A 25,428-nucleotide genomic window follows, 5' to 3' on the forward strand; every position below is an offset into this window, starting at 1 on the left:
GTAACTTTATGTGCATTTAAATGTGTCAAACAATCATTATTTCAAGAATAGCATGACACCAGCATAAAATGCAGAAAATGCTTGGTGGAAGCTGAGCACTCTTTCATATAAAAAATATACTTCTAGTGCTCTATTATAAAATAACAAAGTATAATTATTTCAAGATAGTGTGACATCTATATAAACCACAGCAAATGCTTGGTGGAAGCTGAAATTTCAAAAGGAGCCCTCATTAAAAACAAACAAAAAAATCCCCACTTCTTATATTCTATTATAAAACAAAAGCTTAACATTTTTGTGCTTTCAACAATGTCAATAGCTTTTGAAATAAAAGTAGCAGTACTTAATAAAGCATTTAATTGCAGGTTTGCTCAGATTTTGTTAAAACCATAGGAAAGGTTTGAAAGGAAATGTGGCGACCTTCCACACGGAGACGCCACGCGGACGCCGACCTGGTAGAGTGTGATCCGATCGACGAGCCTGTCCTCGCTCTCCTCCACCAGCCCCACGGTGGGGATGCTGCTTTCCACCACCTCCAGCTGTCTGCTGAGCTCCTGCTGGTCCTCCTCCAGATGCGACCATGTCTAGAAAGGCAACACCCGTCTGTGAGCTGGCAAGCCCCTGGAAGGAGCAGCATTCCTCTTTGTGTGCAAAACGTAGGCAGATTCTCTCTAAACGCAGATGTTTGTGTCAGGTTTGCTTGGGGCAGCCAAGGATGGCTTTGAAGCTGGGAATCAGAGAGGGATGCTGAAAAGTGTGGTGGACAGGCTGTGGCGTCTGCGACTAACTGGCAGTGCGGGGAAGTTACTAAAGGAACATGGACCAGATGCTCAACTCCTCTGAACCTCCTTTTTAATGTTTAAAAGTGAGGATAATAATACCTGGGGGGTCCATTTTGAGGACCAAATACAACAATGTTCGCAGCACACCTAGAAGCACACAGTAGGCTTCTGATATACCCAGTTCCATGCTTTGCCACAGTACTGATAACCTCATGATTGACCTCAAAGGGATGAGCATGTTCACTTCAAGTAGAAATGAACTAAATACATCACATTGGCAAATTCATAAAACACAGCCATTAAAGAAATATGGCTATACAGCATAAACATCCTACTAAGAACTCTCAAATGACTTATTCCTAAATTCAGATGTTTATTTTGTCTTAAATTAGAAAATCTTGTTTTCAATCATTCGAAGTTTGTTTCAATGATTTATAACAAAAATTCAAAGTTTGTCCACCTGACTCTCAGTACCTGGTACATGAGTATGCACCCAGCGGACACCCCGTGGGGCACAGGCTTTATCAAGATGCAAATAGGAAAAACAGCAAGACCTGGCAACAGGTGACGCAGAGTCCAGGAAAGTCCCAAGGTTACGCAGGAGACAGACAGCAGGAGGAAATGTGCCTGGCCTTCACAGTCTGTCTCGCAGTGGGGGGTCTGCTGTGGGGAAGGTGCCGCATCAAGAGTCTCACCTCCAGAATGTACTCCAGCTCCACTCCCCTTCTGTGAGCCTGTTTCAGGACCGCGGAAGCCTGCGCCATCACGTCTGCGTGGAATTGCGTTTCCTGCGGGGCTGCAAAGCTGATTATCTTCCTGAAGAGTGTTTCAGTCAAAATCATGTGAGATTCCAGACCTTGAAAGTATTCCTGCAAGTTTTCAGGGAGGAAGAGGTGGGCGATTCATTCATATATGGGCCTTACGAGAAAAACTGCTCAGAACGGACGGTACTTAGTGTGTGAGTGATACTGTTCCGTCGCTGCCGGCCTCCCCCTTATCCACGCAGAGATAGGCTGCAGACTCCTAACTGGCTTCTCCTGTCTCCCCACCACCTGCCCCTGAAGGATGCTGTGCTGCAGACACTTGAGCCCAGACGGAGCCCTTCATGCCGGACCAGCAACTGATCTAACTCTGGCTCCCTGAACCCTTCACCCCTGTGAGTCTCCGGCCCTCCTCACGGTCCTGAAAGACCACTCGCTAACTCCACCACACAAACTGTTCTCCTTTGTCCCTCGGGCACATTAGTCCCTGCTCCCCCTGGTGGCCTGTGCCTCTGCTCTGTACTCACTGGGATGACCTCACTAGACACATTCGCAGCTTTCCCTCCCCTGTGGTTGGCCTTCAGCTTTACTTTTCCAAATCCCCAGAGCATCGGTTGTGCTCAATGCTCACTGCCCAGCTCAGCTCGACACATACCGAGTCGTGTTACGTATTTTTAAATGTCCTTCATATTTTATGTACAAAACTGTGGGCCTTGCATAATCCTCTAATGGTGTTTTGAACTGTTACTTTTGATGTGGAAAAAGGCACCAGAGGAGGGAGATAGAGTTCACCCCATTTCCTGTTCCTGGTGCCTTGGGTAGAACTGAAGGACTGGGAACTGATAACAATATTTAGTGCATCTTACATGCCGGGCACTCTTATCAGCACTTGACCGAATAGCTTGTTTAATCTCACAACGACTCTATGAGGTAGGTAGACTCAGTTCCCATTTGACAGGTGAGGACACTGAACTGTTTGCCCAGTCTATCTGACTTGCCCAAGGTCACTGCCAGGCTAGCTCTCCCCCAGAAAAAAATGCTCTGGTCAGGAGAAGCTGGAACCATTAATACTGTGTCACAGAATTTTCAAGCTGCAAGAGAACTTGGAGGTCACTGAGCCCGACACTCAGGGAGAGCTGACGTTCCTTTTACAACCCTCTCCCCTGCCGGCCTTGGCTGGGCTCGCAGGGCCGGGAGGGCTGTCTGCCACACTCCTTTCGGAGTGCTTCATCTATTGAGCTTTATTTCTCTGTTATTTATATTCATTGATCCTTGCTTTTTCTCTGGAATAACTCAGGAAGATATTTTATTACTAAGGTCAAAGATTTGAGAAAAACCAGATGTGAACTTTAAAGCAATGTTTTTAAAGCCAAATGATAAGGACATAATAAATCACAAAGTTTTGCACAGAAACCTCTGGGAAAAAATAGCAAGAAGTAAGACTATTTTAAACCCACCTTGAGAAGCCACCAGAGATCTACATGATGGGAGAACCATCTGTGACCCAATGGAATTTTTAAAGTTTCCATACAGGAAACTCTGGGAGTTTGGGCTTCTGGACAGGCAAACTGCTGTTTCTGAAATCACTGCTACCAATGCAAGAGTTACCTTTGTGTGTGCCTTACATGGGAGTGTCTGCACCAAGGAGTAGTGTTTAACTTGAACTTGGTATGGCACATACCAGTGCAGCCACCTCAGGCCTGCCAAGTTTGATTGTGTGGCAAAAGGACCTGGTGTCCCAGGAGGACACTCTGGGGGTGGCAGCAAGCAGAGGAGCCATGTGCTTAAGGGCCAGAGGAGCTGGTGTTGCAGGTGAGAGAAAGCAACCCAACCCCAGAGCAGAGCGAGCCGTCCTTGGCCGGACAAGGGAAGGCAGAGAGAACACCTGGGACTGGGCGAACAGTGGGCATCGAGGACACACAGGAAAACAGCAGTTAAGAAGGAAGCTGGGCTCCTTTGAAGAGAGTCCCCAAGCTTCCCACTGAGGGCAGTTTATGAAGAGAGAAAGCCTGGTTGACACTAGTGAGGAAGTGATCATTACAATTACCGCTGAGGTGGGTATTCTTTTTCTTTACATATAAAATTACAGCACATGTCCCCTATAACTGTTCTATGCTACTACATGCCGGTGGGTTTGAGTCAACATTTGTTGGCCACTTTAAGGATTAACTCATATGAGCAAGAACTCTTAAAAGATTGAAAATACTGGATTTTACTTAACATATGTCAGTAAGTGAGACTACGCTTTCCCAAGTACATTCTCTCCCCGCCCCTCCTTCTACCTTATGTTTGTCAAGTAGCTGTTGGACTTCCTCTTTGGAAGACACAATCATTTTCTGGTCGCCTGCCATCTTCTCCTGTCCAGTTTCCAGCAGGTCAGCCAGGTCTTGCAAGGCCCTTTCGTACTGACTCTTGAGTGCAAGATTCTGGTTCAGTCCGCTCCGCCGAGAGCCAATGGTCATCATCAGTTCATCATACATGTCCTTGGACACAGAGAGAGGATTAGTCACTCTCGAGTCATGGCTCTTCTCTAAAAATATTCCTACCAAGCCCACGACCCAAGGACACTCCTCCAGGTGTCTGTCTGGGGTGAAGCTCCGCGTGCAGGGCATCTGTCTGCCTGCCTTCCTTAGAATCTTCACTTCAAAAACTTCTTTCAAAAAAGATATGCTAATTTTTAGCCCTGGCTGGTGTAGCTTAGTGGATTGAGCACAGGCCTATGAACCAAAGGATTGTGGTTCGATTCCCAGTCAGGGCACATGCCTGGGTTGAAGGCCAGTTCTCGGCATGGGATGTGCAAGAGGCAACCATACATTGATGTTTCTCTCCTCTTCCAATAAATAAATAAAATCTTAAAAATAAAGATGTGCTATTTTTTTAATGTTCCAAAGGATATGCAAAAAGGTTGCCCAGACTAGGACATATGGGGTAGATCTGACCACTGTCTTTTAGGGATGTCAACTGTTTGTGGAGATCTGTGGGGTTAAAATGTTGAAAGTTTGTTCATAGGGCTGAGGGACATGTCTCAAGACATGCAATTCTGATTCTTATATAATGTACTCAACATTCATGCAATTTTAGAGTAATTAAATTAGTCTCTTTAACATTCCACCTACTAAACAATAATCAGATTTGGGATTCTTCTTTGAATAAAGAGCTTGAGAAACAGAGGAGCTGAATATGAACTGAAAGACTCGAAGACTTGCAATGACAAAGTTTTTGCCAAATGTGGTGAAGTAAATAAATATTTTAACTGGAAAGACATTTTCAGAGATGACGATACACCAAACACAAAGTTTATTTGAGTCACATGGACCTGATTAATGTATCACATTAAGGTTGAGCAGGCCAAAAGTGCTCCAGCTGGGAAAGTCCAATGTTAATGCCTACAGCTGTGACCTGGGACGCTCACACCTGGCATTGAAGCTGTTGGAAAACTATCTACACAGGGCAGAGTGGGGCAGTGGGCTCATGGCATGGTGAAATGTCAGACAGAGGAATGGGACCCTTAGAATAAAAATGCTCTTTCAAACATAAGAGCTCTTTTATTTTGTCGAAAGGAAGAACTTGTGACCCTTCATTGGACTCATATGCAATAAGGTATGTGTACATGTCACATGTTTTTTCTTAATGTAACTTAAACACATTGCTTATCAAAAGCAGAATATTGCTGGTCTAATACCCCAGTGCCTCCCCGCCACCCCGATATCAGATTCTTGCATGTCAGACCTGGGAAAGCAAAGTGACGCTCTCTTCCTGAAGGGTGCCAGGAAGCCTGTTTAGATTTCAGCTACCTTCTCGTTTCATTTCTTTTTTGTTGTGAAATTCAGTGTCTCTCTGGCATTCAAACATGGATGAAAGATAAACTATACATTTGAACAATTGATAAAAACCCCTTTTAAAAAAGAATTAGCTTGAGTATTTTTTCTTTAAAACAGTGTTTGGGGGTACATTGTAGTACGGAGTAGGTATCCCCTTTTTTAACATTTCTAGGTTGGACTAATAATTATTACATTTTCTAGAGCAGAAAATAATATAACATAACTAAACTATACCACTATGCTTAGCCACTAGAATAGTAAAAAAGTGTGATAAAAAAGAAATTTAGAAGCATGAGAATACAACTTACTGTATTGCACTGAATATGGTAAAAAAAATGTCAAAAACTTTTCTAAGAGTTACTTGGAAGAAAGACTAGAACTTGATATGAATTTTGTAGAGAAAAATGAAAAAAAGAGAAAAACCAGTTTTTTCTTGACTGCTAGTTAAGATGTATCATTGAATGCTGTTGGCAGAAGATCATACCTGGAGTTTGGAAAGTTCTTGCAGAGAGGGCTGCTCAACCTGCAACTTGTCACCGCGCTTTTTTAATTCAGCAATCCCTGCATCCAGCTCCTTTAGCCCATCTTCAGCCTGCTGGATTGCCTAGAGAAATCGATGATATTTCATTAGAGCTTCCACAAATCATTTCCCATGAAACGTATGACTATCATGTCTCCTTACTTATTTCTCTTCTGTTCACATGAAACAATGCATGCAACAAAGCTCATGGCAATGCAACAGGAAAACTGTGGTTGCCTATGATGTGGAAAAGAGGAGAATGTGCCCTTCATTATAGCACAGATCAGTTATCTCAAAGGTAAGGAGGCAGGAGCTTCCCCAATAAAGAAAGAAATTTGTGAGTAGCAACATCTAAAAAGGAAGCATGATGTAGGGAGAGTAGATAAAGGTATCTGCCTGAGATTGTCCAGGGGATCATGTTGTGGTTTCCTGAAATGCAGTCTTGAGCATCTTCAGGGAGAGACTCAGTGAGGCAAGAAACTACGTAGGCCTTGGCCAAGTAGCTCGGTTGGTTAGACTGTCATCCCAAGATCCCAAGACTGAAGGTTTGGTCTCTAGTCATGGCACATTCAAGAATCAACCAATGAATTCATAAAGAAGTGGAACAATAAATTGATGGTTCTCTATCTCTTTCTCTCTCTCCACCCCCTCCTTTTTCTCTGAAATCAGTAAGTAAAAATTTAAAAAAAGAAAATATGTGATAGCATGAAAAGGGAAAGCTTATGTGAAGCAGAAAACCAAGCAATCAACAAAGAGCACAGTTGTTGCCAATGCTAAGCCTTGTCTTCCCAGACTGAGGTCTGTAGAAGCACAAAAGATCACCTCCTGGCCTCCAAGGAGCTAACAGTCCGGTTGGGAAGCCAGAGTAAACAGAGGACAATAAAACAGTTGTGTACGAAACTTGACACAAGTCACCCATGCTCAAGGACTTCGGAAAAGGGGGATCCCAGTGAATCCTGGAGCAGAACCAGTAGGCTTTTGGGAGAAACACAACCTCAGTTGCCCTTGAAGAAGGAAAAGAACATGAACTCCAGATGGCAGATAAAAAAACATGTGTCCCATTTTCTTCTCTGAATCCCCACTACCACCACAGCAAATATGTTTTGCTTGCTTGATTTTTGGTGTGTCTTCCCCCCATAAATCTAGAAGATCAAGGCAAAAAGGGAAAAGACAATACCAAAAAAATTTTGAAAGTTGGAAATCAGAAGTGTCCATGATAGTCGACTTAGGGAGTCTCAGAGAGCCAAATCTGGATCCAGCAGGGGATCCCACCACCACGGTGGCAGCAACAGGAGCCTTTGGCGCTCTGGGCAAGTCACGCCGGTGCTAAATAAGGAGGGTGGTGAGGAGCTGCTTAAAGGGAAGCTAAATTCCCAGGTCCCTTTCTTCATTCCACACTGTGCCTTTCTTCCCTGGTAAAAGATGGAACATTTATTTTTCTGGAGAAAGTAAAACAGTCTCTGGAAGGGGCACTAGACACAGCGGTGGGCTTGGGTACCGCTGAGATAAAGCAAACGCCCACCGAATGCTGAATGTGGAGCCCTTATACATCTTCTAGAGCGTGCCAGCCAGAGCTTTCCTCCCAGTAAGGAAAGGAGAAAGCACATGAGAAGACCAACAGAAAGACCTAAACATGTGGCACAAGGATTGTCCAACAAATAGGCCACACAGACCCCCTTCAGGATCTCAACACTGTCAAGCCTTATCCATCCATCAGGATGCCATTTAGCTATGTAGCCCCCACCCTAAATTGAACAGACAGCAAAGGATTTCCTGAGAAAAGCCTCCAACATGAAAGATAGAAATCCTAATAAGCAAACAACCTAAGGTAGCATGGAGGGAAACAAATTATACAGTAAAAATAAAACTGCAACAACAAAAACAAAAATACACCCAGAGAGATTACAAAAAATAATGCACCTATTAAAAAAAGAACAGTATACTATAAAAAGGATCACTTAGAAAATCAAAATGAGCTCTGGGAAAACTAAACATACAGTAGCAGAAATGCAAACCCAGTAGAAAAGTCTGAAGTTGAAATTGAGGAAGTCTTCCAGAAAACAGAGCAAAATAACAGAGAGAAATGCCTCTAATTTCTAACAAAGAAATTCGAAGACTGGACCAGAATATCCAACATCTGTCTAAAAGGAGACCCAGCCCTAGCTGGTGTAGTTCAGTTGGAGCATCGTCCGGCATGGAAAGATTGTAGGTTTGATTCCCAGTCAGGGCACATGCCTAGGTTGCAGGTTCAATTCCCAGTTGGGGCAAGTATGGGAGGCAACAAATTGATGTTTCTCTTCCCCCGCCACCTCTCTAAAACCAATAAATATATCCTTACGCAAGGATTAAAAAAAGAAGAAGAAAAAGAAAAAGGGAGTTTCACAAACAGAGACAGATAGAATGGAGGAATAAAAATATTAAATAATCATTAGAAAAATTTTGAGAATAGAAAAAGGAGAGTAGCCAAGTCAGAAGAGCCTACTGCGCTCACAACCCAGTGGACAAAACAGACCTTCCCTCAGGCATGTCTCTGTGAAATTTCAGAACACTTGGGACCTTGAGAATTAGAAGGATTTTCAGATTTCTAGAGCTACCAGCAGGAACTGGAAAAACAGTGGAACAAAAGCCTCAGAACTCTGTAAGAAACGGACTTCCATCCAAGAATTCTACAAAGAGCCAGGCTCTGAATCAAGTGTGAGCACAGAATTGAACATTTTCAGACATGCAAAACACTGACAAATGCATCGAGCGTACCCCCTTCCTTAGCAGAGATGGGCACCAACAACACAAGGAAGCGGTACAGGGACCGGTCAGGACCGGGAAAAGAAGATCCAGTCGAGGGGAAAGTGAAGGAAATTCTCAGAGTGGGAGTAAAAGGAGGTCCCGGAAGGCAGCTTTGCGACCGGCTTCTGGGGCAGATCAGACTGTCGTCAATCAGAGTGTCACCACTCAGACCATGAGTATGTTCAGAGGCGTCATCCCCAGGGCTTCTGCTATTATTACCTCATTAGTCCAAGGGGGCGGGGACAGAGTTAGCACATTTTTTTTAGTGGCTTTCCATTGATTCAAAGAAACCATCTAATTATTTACTCTGATCTGTGACACCTAGTTATACTGGTCAGTAATCAGTAACAGAATCACTTGTGATCATGCACATCCTATATTTCACATTGGAAGTTCAGGCCGAGCATCACTACGGCTGCTCAGATCTCTTGTGGAATCAGGTACATTCCAAGCTAACCATAAAAGAAAATTAAAAGTAAAATTAAAAGCAGGTCCTTTCAAGTAGAAGATATAGAAAATTTGCTTTTTTTAAAATTTGGGTAAATGAGTATCTCTTATAAAAAATTATGGTCAAGAGAAGTACACATATAATTTTGAGATCTAATTTAGGTGATCTACCCCAGGTAGGTAGATAGATAGACAGACAGATGGATATAGATATCTCTTTATATTGGGTTGGCCAAAAAGTTGGTTTAGTTTTTTCCTTGGCAGAGCTCTAGGAGTTATCTCTAACTTCGATCATATCGTGACGGTTGCCATGCCAGCGTGCATTTACAACATGGTATCAAAATTGGTGACTTTTCTGCAGTCATTTTAATATTGAAGGTGGAAGAAAATAAACAAGATTTGCAGTGTATTATGCTTTATTATTTTAATAAAGGTCAAAATGCAACTCAAAGGCAAACAAAGATTTGTATGGTGTATGGAGAAGGTACTGTGACTATTTGAATGTGTCAAAAGGAGTTTGTTAAATTTCTTGGTACCATTGACATTTTGGCCAAATAATCCTTTGCTGCGGGGCTGTCTTATGCACTGGAAGATGTTCAGCAGCACCCCTGGCCTCTACCCACTAGAAGCCAACAGCAGGAGACAGCCAACATACTCAAAATATCCAGATCAATCAAGTTTCTGGTGAAAATGAAGAATGTATCTTTGATTTCACATAAAAATGTAACAGACTTTTTGGCCAACCCAATGCAGAGAACTATTGCAGGTTATTGCATATAGACTGTCCATAGGACCCTCAAAAACCTACTGAAATTAGGTCATAAAATTGTGTCACAGCACACACTTTTCATGATTACCTACCTGATGAAAAAGGAGATGCTTCGTAGCACCCTTCCCCCTCCTTCTGCCATCCCTGTTCTCACTGCCATTACCCTAGCCTGAATTCTCACTCCTTCTTACCATGTCTGCTGCGTGAAGCCTCATGATGGAAGCATGTTCCCTGACCCCAGCACCTGCCTGGCACAAGGCAGGACCTGGCACTCAGCCTCCGATGCCCCAGTGACTCCCACCTGCCAGTGCTCTCCAAGGTGAGTGAGTGCAGGTGTCTGAAGTGTGTGCAGTGATGGGTGAGGATGGGGCACTGCACTGTTTATTTACATGCGGCCACATTCATTGTCAATTCTCATGTCTGTTTCTGCGGGTGCTTTGTAACAAAGCACCTGCTTATGACTTATAAATAAGTAATATTCATATATTTGTGGTGTGTGCTTGTCTGTTTTAACTAATGAGGTATGTGGTCAATCAGTTTAGACACCAGTGATTTGTAGAATAAAGTCCAAATCCTCTGACATGCAATGGTCCCTACAAGTTGCCTAACGTTTTCTCATCCCACCTTATATCCCTCAGTCACATTCATTCATTGTTTGTTTGGCCCATTGGGCAAACAATCCTTTTTAGGATTCCTTGTTTTTCTCCTGAAGAGCTCTGCACTAACACGTATGCCTTTGTTCTTTCCGTCTTCTTTACGTGGCTACCTTTGCTTCCAGTCAACGTGTACCCAAACGTCTAAGTCCAGGTCCAATTCCCCTTTGCAGACTCTTCCCCTACCTTACCCCTGCTGGAGACAATCTAGCCCTCTTCTGAATGTCCCTAGTGCGTCTCAGCACCAGCCCTGGGACACTGTGACTTCCTGCGTGGGTCACTGCCATTCATGTCTAATCTCATTGTTGGGGGACAATCTTCTCCAGGTCAGCATCTGTCACTGGCACCTTGTCCTAGCTCATGTTTCCCAGCTCAGTGTGAGTGGAAGTGAGAGAGTCAGCGTAACCCGGCCAGTCATTCGAACCCAGCTCTTAAAACAAAACATGTCCCAAACAAAAATGCCACAGTAAGCCATTAATCTCTCATAGGATATTTGACATTTTACAGCAAATTTGATCTGCTTTATGCATTTGCTCTTCTGGAAAAAGGCAACTGTAAATACCTCTATTTGCTCGGCCACAGGCTGTTCAAACACATTTGCCAGTTTCTGCAGGACGATGTATTTGTTGTCAGCCAGTGATGTCAACAGCACCTTCAGATCGTTCTAGGAGGGAAAGGAATAGGTGGACTTAACATGTGCTCTGGAGAACTAAAAAATGGTTGTAAATGTAACACACATTCTTAGAATTAATATAAAGGTGGAGATATTTTATGTCCAGAAAACACAATACTGATCTATGCGAAGGTAAAAGTACCTGGTAACAATTTATCCAAGTCCTAAAGTTGACTTTTGAAGAATGCGTTTCACAAATCATTTCCAACGCAATATAAATGGAGATAAAGTGCACAAATAAAAAAGGAATACTGGTCCCCCTAATCTTGTTATGTCTGAAATAACTGTGCATATTTAAACATTCCAGCAGAAATAGTCCACTAATGACTTCTACCTAGTAAAACAGGCTATAAATGTTACTTCAATTTAGGAGAAAAATAGGATTCTTAAAAATAATGATTCCTCTTTTCCTCTCTCTCTCCCTTTTTGCTTTTCCCTATTTTCAAAGAATTTGAACAAGTTTATAAAAGTCACCCAGAGGTTTAGAAAATAACTATTTCTACCACAACCAAAGACATAGTAAGAGAAAACACCAAAAGACTTTAGCCAAGCCTTTGTTCACACACATGACTCCCTTGAAAGTCCAAATATATAGGTCCAGCACAAATAACTCCCTTTTTATGACAAAAAATTTTATTATAAAATCATAAGCATGTAATTCTGTAACATAACAATATCACACCCAAGCACACCATATGACATCTTAGGTGCAATGTTCAGATTAAAACTATAAATTATTACACCCATATTGTTATCCTACCAACCACACTCAATTTCATGAAGGGACTACTCCTGCTAGACCCTGTATTTCTTTTTTTTTTTTAAGATTTTATTTATTTATTTTTAGAGGGGAAGGAAAGGAGAGAGGGAGAGAAATATCAATGTATGGTTGCCTCTCTTGCATCCCCTGCTGGGAACTGGCCTGAAACCCAGGCATGCGCCCTGACTGGGAATCGAACCGCGATACTCTGGTTCGCAGTCCACTGAGCTACACCAGCCAGGGCCTAGACCCTGTATTTCTATTGAGTTAGATTTGTACAAAAATGAGATAACTACCAGAATTTTGATACTTAATAGGAACAAAAATTTGAATTATAAAATGTTTAACTCCACCCCCCTTGCTGCAAAATACCAGCAAATAAGCTCTATTTCTTATTGGCCAGCAAACGTGTATGATGGGCTGGTATTCCATCACAGGATGAAGTTTGACTCATCACATCCCTTTCACTAGGAGCAGATCAGGCACAAACGCACAGCCCCAAGATGCAGGAATTCTGACCTCTCACTAGGAGAAGGATAATGTTACCAAGGAAAAACCTATTTAAGGCTTTGTGGGAGCATCGTCACACAAAATCCAAGGCTAAAAAGCAAAACAGTGAGTGGACTGTGCAGTACATTTTTTTAAAGCATTTAACAGGAGAATCAGAAAAAGAAATACCATCCTAAGAGGCAATAACCATCACAAATCAAAATCCAAACCAATCTGCATGCCTCCTTGCAAACTAAATAGAAAAACGTAATAACAGTACTGGAAAAAACAGGGCCAGAGACAAGGGTTTTACTCAGAAGATATGATAATGTTCTATCATGCAGGGCGAGACCACGTGAGCCATTGGGACCAGGACACATGTGTACGTTTGTGTGCATAGTCAAAGATGTTCTCCATTCTTTGAGCAGATGCTAAAGAAGTCAAGTCTCTTATCCACTTATCTTTAGACTATTAGTTAAACTAAATGAGTAACATGCAAATAGCACAGCGTGGGTTAGAAATAAAGAATGCATATACATTCTTTACATTTTAATAGCATATTTTCTACCTTGATTTTATTCTACTCAAGGCAACAGGAAGCAGAGTTCACATGTCTAAAAGCCAGAGTTCCAGAAGAGACTAGTCAAAAAGACTGAGGTGCTGAGAGCCGTCTGGATGTTGATAGTGTCTTAAGAATGAAAACCTAAAGGCTCATTACTACACTGCTAAAGAGCAGGATAATTAAGGTCTCTATATATTACACATAACAGACATTACAATTTTTTCTTATAGTCACTGGAAGTGCTTGCAGAGCACAAAGAGGTAGGATTCTAGCTGTTTGCAAAAACGGGCCACAGAAAGTTTCAAGTTTCAAAATCATTTGTGCCGCCTCACTCACTTTTTAAAAAATCATTTTTTAGAATAACTTAAATATCGACTCTAAAAATATCCAGGAAATGTATTGGGGGTTAAGTCTATAGGTAAACATTCTTTAGAACCAGAAGAGTGGATAAATCACTTATGACTCCCTGTAGGTACGTGTACCTACAAAACACCTACTCACTCTGCCAGGTTGGCTGCTGGGTTCAGGGTGACGCTAGCAGTCTGGCAAAAGCTGATACTCAACTGTTACATGGAAAACAGGAGGAGGCATGCCACTCCGAAACTGCTGAGCACTGACGGCATACCATGTGCGTGGTGCGAAGTAAAATGAAGTGCTTTGTGGCTTGACCTTTAATTATGCTAACACTGGAACTCTTTCAATTAGAATTGGAACACAAACATTTTAGAGTATCAGTTTTTGTTCGTGAGCTGGCCACCAACAAGTAGAAACTTGTTGGCAAGAGAAAAAGCGAGAACATGACTTAAAGAGAATTTCAAGATGAAGTATTCTCCTCTTGGTCCTCTGTACCAAATAAGTTCCAGAGTCTTCATGATTTGGTTCACATTTTACTCTCACTGACCCTATTGACCAATAAAAACTGCAATGCACCAAAGACACCAGCATAATAAAGGCAATTTGAAAAGGGACATATGAAACACATTTGCACTTTAACCTCCCACATTTATAACTGATAGAACAGTTAAGACTGTTCTACTAGAATGTTAATAGCACAACTAGCATAACTAGAATGCTATTAAAATTTGGTATGTTCTTTTTATGCAAGATTAACTTTAGAGTAATGGAACATGTTTCCATAAACTGCATAACAGTTTTGTTGTTTGGGGGCATGCTGTGTATACACGTACATTCCGCACGCAAAACAAAATACCCAAGTAATCAAGCCCAGCTTTTCTCGACACCAAGTGAAGTGCTCGTTCCCTCCTACGTGGTAGACAGCACAACACACACACGCGCTGCCGGTCATTCCTCTGGCCAAAGACGTGCATCCCTAAATGCCTACAGTGACTGTTTACCTGGGTAGTAATTCTGCCTCAAACTTTTGGCCAGCCAACAGAACCACCAGCAACTCAAGTCTGGCCCATTGGTGGATGGCACTGCCATCCACCGGTTTCCTCTGCTAGCCAATGCTCCCCACAAGTCAGAACTGCTGGAATTCCTCAGCTGCTCCCTTTTCCCCATTCCCCATATCCAAACCACCAATAAGTGCTCTCCAAATGATTCCGCCTTCAACAGTATATCTTGAATAGGTCTACTATTTTATCAGCTGAACAATACAAAGTATAAAAATATTCTTTGAGTCAAATGTTGGCGTTAGCTCTTGATGGCTGAATAACCTGGGAGAAGTAATTTAACCCTTGCACCGTTTTCAGATCCTAACCTGTTGGAATACACGTGACTGTTAACATCAACAACAATAACAACACTTCCTGAGTACGATGTTTCACACACTGTTCAAAGTATTCTACAGGTTCTAACTCATTTTATCCTCACAAAACCCTACGAGGCATTAATATGGGTGCGATTTAATAGTTGTGGGCACGGAAAAGCATTTGAGGTTAGACAGCAGTAGGTGACAAAGCCAGGGTCTGGACCTGGGAGGGGTGGCTTCGGAGACCCTGTTCTTAGTTTTTGCTCTTTCAACTTCATAAAATGGATATTAGAACAATGCTTCGCTAATAGGGATGTTGAGACAATTAAAGACAATAGTACATATAAAAATATTTTATGAATAAAACAATGACACACAAATATTTGTGATAATTTTGTTTTGTAGTTTTAAGAATGTTAAACTACTGGAAGGCAGTGATAAACTGTCCTGGATACATATCTAGAAGATTCCTGGTTTCTTGGTTAATGCTACATTTATTTGGCACTTTACAATATTTTCTGTTTTGGGAAATCGAAATTTTTACATTAAACTCTTGGCCCTAATCACTGGTATCCATTATGTAAAACTTCTATATTTGTTAAAAATAAAATCCAGTTAAATGTTAACTGCATTCCCAAAGGGTACTTTTTTGTTTTATTGGGAATAAAAATCAACACTAAAAATTTACTAGCAATTTTTGCATTTGCTGCAATTTATAGTCATAGGAAAAGTTTCATAAGCACACCATTATTCAGTCGGCCACGGAACTCTAGTCTGAAGCTAAAAGGCAGTGTGAGGAGTTAGGACTGGGAAGTAATGCAATATAGTGTAACACAGGTGGAACAAATTAGGCCACAGTCCATTTCAATGGGCCTGGATATTGAAGTCCAGGTTTCGTGGTTTATTACAGCCCTGCCTGCATGTTTCTTTGGTCACATGCTTTAAACTCCACTATTATCAACTGGATATTATAATTATAATGTGCCAAAAATAGGACTTTTATTGGTTGAGTTTAAAGTCCCATTCGGCTCTTAGGCTGGTTGGCTGTTTTCTCAACCTCCATTTCTAGGAGCATAAAACCCTTCGTTTCCAATTCTTGAGTTCAGTCCCCTAGTTTTTCTGTAAAGTTCTTGATCTGCATTGTACCTTTGGAAAGAAAGTAGGTGCAGGTATATCACACTTCAGTGAGACATGCCGTTTGTAATTGAGTGTGGCTGGAGAAAGAACACACACTTCTTGGTAACGTCTTACCTGGAAATTCAGTATTTGCTGGAGCCTCTCCTTCATCTGGTTACACCGCTGGTTCACTACTGAGTCTAACAAGGATAACCTCCCCAAAAGGCAGCCCAACGTGTCTTCAATAACATCGCGGTTATCACCATTCTCTGGAAACGCTTGGGAAAACAGGTTCTTGTTCTTATCCACTTCTTCAGACATTTCCTTGATATCTTTGGCAAGAGCCTAGGGTTAATGAGAGAAGGCCATTTCAATGTTTAGATGCAGGAATCTATACACAAATCGAGTCTTGAGCTCACAGAAAGTCAAGTGCTTTGACATTTCATGTTCACTCCCAGACACAAGCTGCCAAACTTACCTCTTGGTTGAAGAGGCATGCTTCTGTTTCTTCTGGTACAAGGGCTGTGGCAACAAATAAATGTTGTTCAACATCATCCAACCAAGTAGAGGTAGCTGAGACTCCATCATATAACTTCTGTTCTAAGTGGACATTCTGCCTCTTCGTCCCTTCACCCTGGGGGGAAAAAGGAGAGGGAAAAATGAATTAATTACAGCATTTTGAGAAATCTAAGGAAAATACCAGGATGAGACTACAGGGTCTCCTGGCTCTGCCTATCGGGGCTATTCACTAGGGTTGAGTCACCACGGCTCCCGCCCAAGGGCGGAACAACCTCACGAAGACCAAGATCCATGAGCAAAGTCAGAGGGCAGCCCTACCTGGGAGGAAACCTCCTCAAAGGCTTGGTTCAATCCATCCAGCAGAGACGTCACCGCAGATTTGTCTTGGGTCTGCCCATCGCCCTTGTACAGCGGCACACCGGACAAGAGCCGATTTGGCTTTCTGTAAAGCTAAGGACAAACAGGAGCAGCTTATTTGAGGGCATATGCGCCATGTCCAAGGTTCTCATTTAGAATCACACACAGGAAAGCAGATGCTGGAAAACTGTCCTTATGAAAAACCTGTCCTAGAGAAATACGACCTCTCTGACACACCACATCCACTCAACATGGTGACCAGATTCAGCAATGACAATGTTTCTACTGATGGATTTTAAAAAGAAAGTGGTGCGGGAAAGGTCCGAAATCTTACAGCCCTCCTCTCAGGGTGTGTTCCTGGTTGTGGCACTGCCCCTGGTGAAATAATCCATTCCGAATTCCGGGTCTGGACCGACCCTTCCCTCATCTTCCCTCACCTCTGCTAAACTCTTTTAGGTTCACAGGCTGTCTCTCCAGGGAGGCCCACGGTGCAGCCAAGCACTCAGACTTTCTAATGTTGCTCCCGGTCAAACTCAGTTTCCTAGACTTTGCAAGAACATCTCATTGTCTCCCTCCCTTTCAGGCTGATTACTCAGTCTCCTCTCACATGCAGGCTTACTCCCCACTGTAGCTGAAATGCCCACCACACACAGTACTTTTTTCTCACTTCCACTTTCTTTTCAGTTCCTGCTTACAGGGCTTGCCATGGTTGAGGAATGTATAAAATATTTTCGTGGTTTGGTTACAGGTTCCTAGGAGCTGTGTAAGGTGTTCTGCGTGGACGGGTACAGAGAAAAATGGCTCTGAGAGACAGACGTTTTTGACCTCATGAGCGTTCGCTGCCCCCCAACCAAAGTCCTGTTTTCACACTTGCGGGCAGTAGCATATCCAGTGTCCAAAGTTGCCGGTGTGCTGGTATGGAGAAGGAGGGGCTGGGAGTTGGATAGACCTGTGTCCACCCCCAGCTTTGTCTCCTTCTTAGTCGTGGGACCCTAAGAGATTGTCTAATCTCTTCAAGACTTAGTTTACAGATGGACAAAGTAGGGATAATATCCCCACAGCACTGTTAGAAATGTTAACACCTGGAACACAAATATGTTCATTAAACAACTATTCTCCTTCTTCTTAGAAACTCTCACAGCCAAACTGCTTCTTCCCTTCCTTTTCTTCCCTCTTCACACGAGAGCCTAGAAGGCACTTTGTGCAAATGACCAGTGATTCCCAAAATAAAGTGCTCAACTAACTGCAGAAACATCATAGAATAACACTCAATACTTTCCACTTCTCAGCCCCCAGGGAAGGGAGCTGTGAATGTGCACCTGAACCCTAACAGTCCAGGCGTCATGTGGGAACGTCGGTGGCAGCAGAACACAGTTTCCCAGTAAGCTTGCACGGAGGACACTGGGGTGTGGGCCCTGACCGGGAGAAACAGTCGCTCTCCAGGCCAGGGACGGGCAATGGGTCAATGTGCAGGAGGGCTGCAGTCTTGGCTGAGTCATGTAGGCACTTTAAGGCCAATGGACTACAGGTGGAATCTAGGGCTTGGGCACTTAGTGAATGAATAGCATAAAATGTTACTAGAAGTATCCTGGACTTATCTGACTTTGGATAGTCAGAAAGACTGTGTTCTCTGATTTAGGGCCATAAATATCTTCTACAGTCAAAAGAATGGGCAACTGCTATCACATGAAGATGAGCTAGCAGGCAAGTCCCCAAGATCTGCAACAGAAATCAAGAATTCAAATTATGAGTCTGAGGAATGTGTGAAGAGGGGCGTGAGAAAGGATCAATTCAAACACAGGTAAGGGTCTATGCAAAAGGTATAGGGTACCATTTGTCAGGGCAGAGTGTGATTCTGGCACAAATGCCTGCAGGAATGGAGGGCTTTGTATTCCCAAGGCCCACATTAGGGCTATTCCCATGGACAGTGTAGGGAAAAAAGTTCCTGGCCAGAGGAGGACAGAGAGAAAGCATGGATTTTGTAAAATGAGATAGAAATGAACGGCTCTGGGGCGACTCAGGCTTGGTTCTCCATAGGGAAACCTTCTAACCCCTAGACTCCCTGCTTTCAGGCAATCCCGGCAAGCTGCGTCTGCTTTTTGGTGCCTGTCTGGTCAGCTCCTGCATTTCCTTCCCCGCTCAGATGCACTTCATTTACTGACTGACATGACACCTTTCACTTTGGGGGTTGGCCCTTCTTGGCCCCTCAGCTAGTCCTGGCCAGAGCAGTGAGAACAGCAACTTCCTTGGGTCCAAAGTCTGGTCTTAGAATTCATTCTGTTGACACCACTGTTGTGGAATGACCCAGATGAGCACTGCTAGCCCAGACCCAGGGACTATCTTGCATCTTCAAAACCTGCTGGGCCATATAGTTGTGGTCGGCATCGCATGCCGGCCTGGGGTCTGGCCTTACTCACCAGCTCTCCAAGGCCTCAGTTCCTCTCACTCTTTGGCTTGGGCTTAGAGACAACCAATAGCTATTTACCTGGAACCTTCTGTTGCTACATTCGATTCCTCTGGGTGTGGCTTGCTTGGTGGAACCCAGTCCAGCAGCACACAGCACCTGCCCTTCCTGCAAACCAGCCTGCAGGGGAGCCCCGAGAACCATTCTAGCTAGCCCCTGGCTTCTCCTTCCCTTTAGGACCACCCAGGTCCCAAGAGTGCCTCCTTAAGACCTTCTGCAACTGGTAAACACCAGAAGGAGCGATGACAGTAAGATAACTTGCCAACTGAGTTCCAGATTTGGGGAATTTCTTTAGTCCTCAATGTACCTATCCTTGGCTTACACCCATAATTTTCAACGTGGTGAAAAAAGGAGGAACACTTACAACTTAAGGGTTTATGCTATAAGAAATCAGGTACGAATCACCTCTGAGGAAAACAGTATCTAGAAATCAAATTTTCACATATAAGCATATAATTATTCGTGGAAGCCATGTAAACAGGTAGGGAGAATAATTTGCTTCACATCCTACTCTAGTATCGCTAATGAAAATGTAGATTACTGCACAGTTATCTTGCCATGGCAAAGCTGTGCATCTCTCACAACAGTTAGCATGCAAAAGTGAAATGTCTGATACCACTTGCTCTTGCTCCTGCTCCAGAGCATTCTGCAGCAGTTTCTGCTTGGTGCTGAATTCCTGGTGCAGGCTTTCCCATTTCATTCTCATCTGGTCTTCGGCATCTGGCTTCTCCCCTTCCATCCCCAACTCCTGGGATGACACATCAGGTTTTTCACTATTAGAAGAATAAATATTCCAAGTTTACAATGTGTGTAAAAAGGTGATCAGTTCTAGGTTAAGTTATCTCATGCACTGGATGTGGCCTCTAATATTAGAACCAGATTATTTTAGTCATTAGCTGACACTTGAAAAAACACAAATTAAAATAAAAAAAATTTGAAACCAACCATAAAACAAATATATTATAATGGGACCATGAGGATGGTGATAATTTAAAAATACACAGGAAATAGCCCAGGATTAAGGATGAAAATGACTGCATCCTTGGGGGTCAGAAAGTATATGGACTCATATCCTTTGACAAATAGACCACATATTAATTCAAAACCATAACAATATGACAGTCTTTGCAAGCTTTTACCCCGAGTCCAAAGATCAGTTTTCAGGACATGGACCAGGCTTTGGGACAAGGAAAGAAGGCACCTGCCTGTCACCCTCTAAGATGGGCAGCAGGGTGCATCTGAGAATGACCGTGGCATTGGGAGATGGAGCTGAGCGTTAAATCTCTGCTGCACATGCTGTACAGCCCAAAATAATGTAATACCAAATGCCAACTATCATTGAAAAAAGATTAAAAGTAAATACATTAGGGTTGCCAGTTGATTCCTAGTCAGGACAACACATGCCTGGGTTTCTGGCCAGGTCCCCAGTCAGGGGTGCTCAAGAGGCAACCACACACTGATGTTTCTCTTATGCTTTTTCTCCCTCTCTTCCCCTTTCTCTAAAAATAAATAAATAAAATCTTTAAAAAGTTTTAAAAATTATAATAAATAAACAAATCCCTGCTCTAGCACATTAGATTTGTGGCTTTGAATAATTTGCATCACTTCTCTGAGTCACAATCTTCTCATCTTGAAAATGCAGATATTCTCTATCTTGCAGAATTATGGGCAATAAAGTGAGAGAAGATATGCATAACGCCCATAACCCTACCTGGCAAATAACAGTCACTCAATAAATGGGGCTCAATGATAATGACAATGGTAATGGTAAGGATTTGGGGTATGCAAGTTCTAATACATCCTAATTTATCAGGAGTTTTGAAGTGCTGATAGAACCATGTCATCTAAAAAGCATACATAGACACTAGTTATTACTTTGACAGAAACTGTTGCTCAAGTCAAAAAAAAAATGATAAGTTCATTGGCAGGATAATACTATACACTACCCCAAAGCCAATTCTTCTCAAAGTAATAACTGACTAACTAGTTTCTTTAGGTAAGTTCACTGCAAGTTAAGCCTTAAAAAATATTTATAAGCCCATAAGAGAGGAATTCTATTTCTATGGTATAACTTAGAGAATCTGGCCCACCTGTGCAGTTAGAAACATAAAAGAAGTTCAACAATACCAGTAACAACCAAAAATGAAATGACAGCAATGTAAATGCCTATCAGAAAATGGGTGAATAAATGATGTTTCCAATGTAAAACAACATTAAACAGTTAAAATAAAAGAACTTGATGGGTCTATATCAACATAGATCTATCTGAAAAAGTAATATTGAGTGGAAAATTACAAAAATAAAATTGATACTTCCTTCACCCTGCTGGCGTGGCTCAGCAGACTGAGCACTGGCCTGAGAATGAAAGGGGCGCCGGTTCAATTCCCAGTCAGCGCACATGCTTGGGTTGCAGGCCAGGACTCCATTGAGGTGCACGAGAGGCAACCACACATTGTTGTTTCTCTCCCTCTCTTTCTCCTTCCCTTCCCCTCTCTTTAAAAATAAATAAATAAAATCTATTTAAAAAGTTGACACTTCTTTCAATTTTGTTTGTTAAGAGTAAGAGCAACTTACTCTTTCAAATATATATTTTTTTATATTTGGAAGAGCAATTCATCGTTGTTTGCCTTTTATCTGGGTCTTTTCCAAAGTGAAAGGCGAGGAAACAAACAGAAAAAAGCATGGCAAGATTCCTACCACCCTTCTGTGACTGCACAGTGAGGAGGCGAAGTGTGGGCAAGGGGGCTGTGAAAATAGAGTTTGGCAAAAATGTTTGGAAAACTATGAGGGGTACATAAACACCTTAGAAGAATTGGAAAAAATATAAAATGCAAAGTGAAAGCAAGTCTTAAGAGAAAGTGTAGGAAGAAGCAGTTTTTTTCCATTGTGTATTTATATAGACACATATTTACAGCCTCAGCATTTTTAGGCATGATCCCCATAGGGGTTTTTAAATCCCTTTATATTTTAACACAATTTTCAGTTATAGGTTCTTTTAATGGAATTCTGACTGTAAATGGCATATTAGTCATTTCCATTTTTCATTGATATTTATTAACTATTAATATTTTGTCTTTTCTTTTTTTAAAATCCTTCCTATTTTGTACATATTTTGTCATGATGTATAGTGAAATTGCATTTTAGTTTTGTTTTTCTTATTTTCCCCTTGAAATTCTTTTTTTAAATTTTTTATTTATTTATCTTTAGAGGGGAAGGGAAGGAGAGAAAGAGAGAAATATCAATGTATGGTTGCCTCTCGAGAGTCCCCTGCTGGGAACTGGCCTGCAACCCAGGCATGTGCCCTGACTGGGAATCGAACCACAATACTCTGGTTCGCAGGCCCACACTCAATCCACTGAGCTACACCAGCCAGGGCCTGAAATTCTTCAATATATACAAATTAAGGGTGGTAAAAGTAGGTTTACAGTTGTATGTGAAACCCAGAGTTTATTCTTGTCTTATTATCTATTAACTGGTGTGTTACTTTCCATATAAAAACCATAAACCTGCTTTTGTCCTGGTATGTAGTTACGTACGTACGTACAGATGTATATAGTGAGCACTGACGTTACATGTCAACAACATTACGTCAGCACTAATTAAACTGGGAAAAAAAAAACAAAAGAAAAAATCTTTAAATCATCCCTCTCCAGTTTGCTTTGATAATCTACATACTAGTACAGCTCTTACCGACACATGTACTACACATTCAATTTATGTCCCGTTGTACTTAGTATCACCTATTTTCTCATGTTGTTATAATTTTTAAAATCATATATGCATACACCTTTTTCTTAAGCTTTTCTATACTAGTGGGAATTTCTGCCTTTTCAATTTTTTTATTATAAATAGCATTTCAACAATTATCTTCATAATATGTATTTCCTCCTTTACGCTATTTCCTCTGAATGAATGTTCGGAAACGAGAACACTGAAGTCAGTGTAGTTGAAGCGATTTACCACAGCGTGGGTGCCCGAGGACACTGCGGTCCTCTCACAAGCTCTAGTGACACGGGAACACAGGTTTTACTGAAATTTCTTTTCAATGCTTTGGATATTAGAAAGAGTTTCCCTATATATCCTCTCAGGGGAGATTCATGACTGTCACAACCCGTCTGTGATGACAGTGGTCACTTACTGTCCGAAACCCTCGGATGAGCAATCCGGGGTTTGGAACTGAGTTACTTTTACATGGAGGCAGCTGTCGAATCAGAATAAAACCCAGACCTGACTCCAAATATGGGGAGCCCTCCTCCTGTGCGGGCTCTTCTTCCTTCCAACCTTGAAACCCAAATCTTTAACTTGAAAACTGTCCAACTTCCTGAATATTTAATACTCTATTCTTCTGCATGTAAGACTTTCAGTCCCCATTCCACCGCAGGACTCAAGGTTGAGTGACTTTGTGTGTAGATATTATAAAAATAGGTCTTTGAGAAAAATCAAGCTATTTAGTAGACACATACATTTATTCTTCAGAATAACAAGGGAAAATAAGTTCTTATGGGGAATATATCTTACAGTTAGATATTCAGATAGAAACATCATGATCTATTTTCATAATGCATTTGTTATTTGATTTTTTAAAAAATGAACTCAGAAGTATCTTCTCTGGAGAGACAGCTGAGCGCACTGGAGAGAGGGCCCATGAGTTAGCCACACTCATGCTACGCAGCAGAACATTCAAAATGCAGGTGAGTTGTCCAGGGTTGGCAGAAGTGAGGCCTGCGTGCATGTGGTTGGGAGGGTCATACTACAGGTGTGATAATTTATAGTTTTAATTTGAGCATTTCATCTAAAATATCATATGGGCCCTAGCTGATACGGCTCAGTGGACTGAGCACTGACCTGTGAACCCAAGGGTCACCGGTTCGATTCCTAGTCTAGGGCACATGTCTGGGTTGCAGGCCAAGCCCCCAGTAGGGGTCATGAGGTGGTCACATGCTGATGTTTCTCTCCCTCTCTTTCTCCCTTCCTTCCTTTCTCTAAAAATAAATAAATAAAAATATTTTCTAAAAAATAAATAAAATATCATATGGTGTGCTTGAGTGTGATATTGTTATGTTACAGAATTACATGCTTATGATTTTGTAATAAAGGGACATGATTTGTGCCAGACCCCAAATATCATAAAGTGAAAACACAATTAAACTTTGCGGATGTTTAAAATACAACTTTGATCAAGGTGTTGACAATTTCTCCAGATGCTCAAACACCAGAGCCCGGAAGAGAGTACGTCTTAACATACCCGGCAGCGCCAGAGGCTCCAGAGGCCCCCGCGGCTGAGTGCTGGGTCAGAATCTCCTCTCCTCGGCTGGCCACCGACCGGAGGAGGCTCTTCTGCTCTGCTAGTTCCTGTGCCAGCTCCTGCTCAAGGAAGACAACAGACACACGCGTCCCGGTTACCCCGTGAGCATCGTCTGCAATCGTGGTTCTGCGTCTGCAAAATCCTCAGAGGGCTCTTGGGGTAAGTTTTAATTGTGCTCATTGCATAAAAAGCATGGTTTAGGTAGAGGCTCAAACACCTTTCCCAAGTACTCTANCAAGAAAAAAGGGAGGGGGGGGGGGGGGGGGGGGGGGGGGGGGGGGGGGGGGGGGGGGGGGGGGGGAATTCAATGGGAAATGAACATTTTGCTGGGCAATGGTGCCCTCCAGTGGTACAAGGTGCACTTTTCATTTTTCAAAATTAGTGTCACCTTTGAGCAGCAACACGAAGCCTCTTCAGCAACTGCTGCTCTTTAATTGCCTGCTTCCTTGATCAACACTTTTTCATAGTTTATGATAAATGCCTCTGCTCTTTGTAAAAAGTAAAAATGTGGTATGCCCGATACATAAAGTGAACTTATCAATGAGAAATCATGCTTACTCATCAAAAATTTTTTTTTTTTTCACTAGGCAGTCATTTGCAATCCTATTCTGTGTTGGAATCTACTTGAAAGTAAACATAAATTGCGTTTCTTTAAAAAACATGTAACTCAGACTTTCACCATTCTCACAGGCTTTCCTGAGGTTTTTCTTACATAAAATAGTCTGAAATTGAAGCAAGTCTGAAAATAGAGCTGGTAATCTTCATAAGGAAGATTTGAATTGTTACAGTATTGTTAAAGCTTTTGTTAAAGAATAGTAGACTTTCAAATGACCAAGCATTCCTGTGGTCACAAACAGGTATGTTGAAACATTTAGCCAAGCCTGTCCTAAAAGGAGACAAAGGTGCATCTCTCTCTAGTGGACAAGTAACATTTC

At 42.1% G+C, this 25,428-nt stretch overlaps 1 protein-coding gene across 8 annotated transcripts in view; it reads right to left on the reverse strand.

Annotated features, from left to right (window-relative positions):
- Window positions 1-25,428, reverse strand: part of SYNE1 (spectrin repeat containing nuclear envelope protein 1) — a 407,591-nt gene that overhangs the window by 99,348 nt on the left and 282,815 nt on the right. For all 8 annotated transcript variants that reach the window (XM_037051212.1, XM_037051453.1, XM_037051603.1 and 5 more), the window contains 10 exons: window positions 24,434-24,552; window positions 19,805-19,961; window positions 16,686-16,817; window positions 16,327-16,482; window positions 15,984-16,193; window positions 11,100-11,201; window positions 5,849-5,968; window positions 3,826-4,026; window positions 1,478-1,651; window positions 453-584 (listed from right to left, as the gene is read on the reverse strand). In XM_037051212.1, coding sequence (XP_036907107.1) covers window positions 453-584; window positions 1,478-1,651; window positions 3,826-4,026; window positions 5,849-5,968; window positions 11,100-11,201; window positions 15,984-16,193; window positions 16,327-16,482; window positions 16,686-16,817; window positions 19,805-19,961; window positions 24,434-24,552 — 1,503 coding nt within the window. The remainder of the gene's footprint in view (window positions 1-452; window positions 585-1,477; window positions 1,652-3,825; window positions 4,027-5,848; window positions 5,969-11,099; window positions 11,202-15,983; window positions 16,194-16,326; window positions 16,483-16,685; window positions 16,818-19,804; window positions 19,962-24,433; window positions 24,553-25,428) is intronic.

The sequence above is a fragment of the Sturnira hondurensis genome, unplaced genomic scaffold (genome assembly GCF_014824575.4).
Source record: "Sturnira hondurensis isolate 20B ecotype Veracruz unplaced genomic scaffold, ASM1482457v3 Scaffold0000167, whole genome shotgun sequence".
Classification (NCBI taxonomy): Eukaryota; Metazoa; Chordata; class Mammalia; order Chiroptera; family Phyllostomidae; genus Sturnira; species Sturnira hondurensis.